The sequence below is a fragment of the Danio aesculapii genome, chromosome 20, assembly GCF_903798145.1.
Source record: "Danio aesculapii chromosome 20, fDanAes4.1, whole genome shotgun sequence".
NCBI classification, from domain to species: Eukaryota; Metazoa; Chordata; class Actinopteri; order Cypriniformes; family Danionidae; genus Danio; species Danio aesculapii.
The window spans coordinates 5,474,664-5,478,963 of NC_079454.1; the positions used below are offsets into that span (position 1 = coordinate 5,474,664).

At 35.8% G+C, this 4,300-nt stretch overlaps 1 protein-coding gene across 1 annotated transcript in view; it reads right to left on the reverse strand.

The window, feature by feature from the left end:
* Positions 1-1,474: 1,474 nt before the first annotated feature.
* ylpm1 (YLP motif containing 1) overlaps positions 1,475-4,300 on the reverse strand; it is a 24,554-nt gene continuing 21,728 nt past the window's right edge. The window contains 3 exon segments of the mRNA XM_056480967.1: positions 1,475-1,820; positions 2,581-2,761; positions 3,046-3,170. Coding sequence (XP_056336942.1) covers positions 2,615-2,761; positions 3,046-3,170 — 272 coding nt within the window. The 3' untranslated portion in view covers positions 1,475-1,820; positions 2,581-2,614.

The following is a 4,300-nucleotide window of genomic DNA, read 5'->3' on the forward strand; positions in this document are numbered from 1 at the left end:
TCTGTATCATGATCAAGAAACCAGTTAAAGATGATTCAAGCTTTGCGATGTGTTGTTCTGCTGGAAGTAGCATCTCGAGATGACCACAAATGTCTTAAAAGGATGGACATGGTCAGCAACAATACTCGCGTATCCTACAGCATTTAAACAATCCTGAATTGATTGCACAGGGTGGAATAGAGTGTCTCTATTTATTACACCAACACAAGTCTGAACCATTGATACGAGGCAGGTTGGGTCCATGCTTCAATGCAATTTATGCCAAAATCTGACCCTACTTTCTGAATGTTGAAGCAGATATCGAGACTTGTCAGATCAGGCAATCTTCTTTGCATACTACCATTGTCCAACTTTGGCAAGTCCAAGCAAACTGTAGCTTTATCTTCCTTTTTCTTAGCTGATCAGCATGTCAATGGTGTGCTCTTCTGCTGACTGTGTTAACTTCCTCATCCATCAGTTGTTTCTAAAATACTCAGTCCAGGCCGTCTGGTATCAACAACCAAGTCAATGAAAGCTACAAAGGTGCATTAAGCAATATTTGAAAGCTGTTTTGAACCCTAGTGTCAAACCAAGCCCTAAAGCACATCCGAGGCCGATCAGCAGTAAGGGACGTCTCTAGTAATTTAAGCAGTGATATCAAACTTAGGGCTTGGGCTTGTTTGTTTTGGTGCTTTCAAGTATCAAGCCAACTGGCAAAATTTGCTCAGTGCACCTTTAACTCACCTGACTCGTTTTGATTCTTGGATTTTTCAGCAGATGGTCTTAAACACATCAACAAGTCTAAACGCAGAGTGTTGGCATCAGTGGACTGACCGATCCAAGTATGTTTGAACAGCTATTCCTAATAAGTGGCCTATGAGTGTGTTATTTATTCAATATGTGTTCAAAATAAATTGGAACTGCCGCTTGCAAACATGGATATTAATAAAGCTTCTTAACTCTTGATATAACAAGAGCAGATCTTTTTTTTTTTTTAATAAATTATTTTGGATTTGAAGCTCATATTAAGACATGAAAAGGTTTTCAGGCTTACATAGATATTTTTCAATGTATACAAAATTAGTTGTATAACAATTACTACAGTTTCCAGGCAACTTATGTGGCAAACCAAATAAGCATCAGGTCAACTGCACAAAAATAGACCCGTCAATCTATATTGACTGCCACATGAGAAACCAGAAACCTAAATGCAATACTGAATTATCAAGCATTGAAGCTGGGGTTGGTTGCATAAACCACTTAGATTAGGATTCAAAAGTTAGTCACCATTTTTTCACGACTGCGATACCTTTTAAAGTTTCATCAAAATTTATCACTGATGACTTTTTACTTCTTGGCAAATATCTAGTTAGTCAAACATGCGGCTAGGTTTATGCAACTAGCCCCTGACCAGTTTCTTCAAGATTAGCCAGAAACTAAAATTACACAATTCAGTTTTTTTTTAAATGCCTTTTAACAGCAACCAAGTGAAAAATGACTGTATGATGGGTTATTATGAGACCGTTTTATAAGCTTTATTGAGTGTGTACATGTATGTAAACTACAATAATAACATATCAAGGTCAAACTAGACGAATGAAATAAAATAAAAAGAACACCTACAATCAAATGCATCACTGCTACAAAACATTACACAAAGTTCAACCTATTAAAATAAGACTGGATAAAACAAAAAGGATTTACAGTATTCCAAATATTATACCAAGGCCATTTATTGTTTACTACAGGATCGACCGATGACTAAGAGCCAGCTTCTGAAGAGTCGATCCTCTTTCTTCATCAGGCAGCACACTTTAATGAAGATTTCATGAATTGGTGACCTGCACAAAAAACAATATATATTAAAAATACACAAAGAGTGAATTGTATAATGTAACTTGTATAATGACAGTTGTTATAATCACTGGTTGGACTTAATGAATGAAGTCAAGTCAAGATGTTCTCTTTATTTTTTGTTGGATTCTACACCTAAAAATGGTCCTAATGAGATCTCACACTTTATTTAAGGCACTTTTTTCTTTCAGTTCATTTTATGAACTGGCAACTGTGCTCAAATACACAAACAATCTCTCAAACCGAACGAAAAATAAACATCAGTTGATCCTGACGCACTGATATGACACCGATGCACATAGAAAACGAGCACTTCAGAAGAATTTACGTGAGATGCAGGACAATACATCAGCAGTGACATCTAGAACAGCTACATTTTAAAAGTAAAAGCAATTAGTGTTTCTTGCTATATCTTTATAATCACGCAGAAAAATTCATATTTGTAATTATCAGCCGATATAGCGGTTATCGGTTTCCAAATATAATGTTGGGTTATTGCGGACCATCCCTAATAAATATTTATTCATTTTGATCAATGGTGAAGTCATATGAAAAGGTCTGCTTTGATAAATGAGAACAGCCTTACATAATTTAATTAAATATATTTTTCAATTGTAAAAACACCCTTAATGATACGAGTAAGCTAATAGCAAAAGTTGAAAACAAAATGGCTCTAGGTTTCTATCAACATAACGCAATGAGTCTTTGTTTTTTTCTCTTAAAAAAGTAGATTGACAAGATACTCACCCTAAACTCTGTACATACGTCATTACAAAATCTCCTAAAAATACTTGGTGCGGTTGAGAGCTCTCTGAGCAAGCTGGCCGCTCTCATCCGTGATTTTTTCCCAGTCTGTCTGACCGACAACAAAACCAATCGCTCGCTTTCGGTCGGCATCCTTCTGCTCTTCGAGATCAGCCCAGCGCACCTGCAAGATCAGCGAGTTTGATGAGTGCTAAAAGTTCATTTAAAAAAAAAAAAAAAAGCTCATGACCCTTCCTAAACTAACAAAAACTAAACTATTCATCAAACTGATAATCAGAAATTAGGATCAAGTCTTGTTCGTTAACATAAAAAATACAGACCAACAATTCAATCCTTTTCAAAAGATGACGCTCAATCTGCAAAGCTCAAGAACATTCAAAACAGAACTAAACACACGACCCCAAAGAAGAAAAGGACATTTCTTTTAAATGAAATGAAATGCTTTACCCTCTTTTTGCCAGGTTCAGACATGCGAGTGGCATAGTCATCAGGCAGCTGAAGAAAGTCTTCCATGCCGGACAATCCAGCGTCCCGTTTTCTCTTGCCTCCGCCAACCAGACCATCAAGTTTGTCTGGAAGAACAATGCAGCATCTAAAGTCATCACCAATTCTACATTCCATGGACACTTATTTGTGTCAAAGCTACTAAAATAATCTTGTTGTTGTTAAGATGCTCAAAAATACATTTACAGTGAGGGGGAAAAAGTATTCAACACAATTTTTTTTTCTGGGAAAAAATATTCTAAAGGAGCTGATGACATGGAATAGAACCAGATTTTGGTAAAAACCCAAACAATACAAACATTAAAACAAAACAAATCTGAAAAAATTAGTTAATAACAATGAAATGACACTAGGATAATGTACTAAATGACTGAAATTTGTTTAATACTTCATATAAAAGGCATTTTTTTGGTGATGGCAGCTTAAACATGTCTCTCAGATGGAGAAGGAAGTCACATGCATTGCTCAGGTGTGATTGTTTTCACACACTTCAACAGAGTGTAAAAATCTTGATGGTTCTGTGGGTCTCGTTTATCAAATCTGATCTTTATATTGTATTTTCTATTAGATTCAAGTCAGGTGATTGGCTGGGCCATTCTACAGATTGATTTTCTTTCTCTGAAAGCATTCGAGAGTTTCCTTGACTGTTTTGGATCGTCTGGTTTCCACTCTGGTTTCATCTTCATCATCCTGATAATGTAGATGTTGGACTGAAGCAGCTGATATTAATTTACAATGACGAGGGACAGAGGGTTCCTGAAGAACTACTAAGAGATTTCAGCTGCTGTCTGGACTATCACAGCCTTACTACACCGTCCTTTCTTTATGTGTTTAACACTTTTTTTTATTACACAAGTTAATTTGTAAGCTAATTAATATTGTTGTCTTTGCAAATATGTATTTCTTTGGTTACCCACATCTGGAGAAGTCAACAGCACCCCTAAAAAATATGTTTTCCGAGCAAAATGGTGGCGTGTTAAATATTTTTCCCCCCACTGTATATCAAATGCACAATTTCTGATACTTTCTCAAGAGATCTAAACATAATTCAACATGTTTAAGTTGGTTTAATTAGTCATTTGAAGAGATATGACAGGTTTAAAAACAATGCTGAACAATATAGCGTGGGCTTTGTTCACATATAAACAGAAGCTTAAATGTGTGGCTTGACATGCAGAAATGAACATTATTTGTTCTC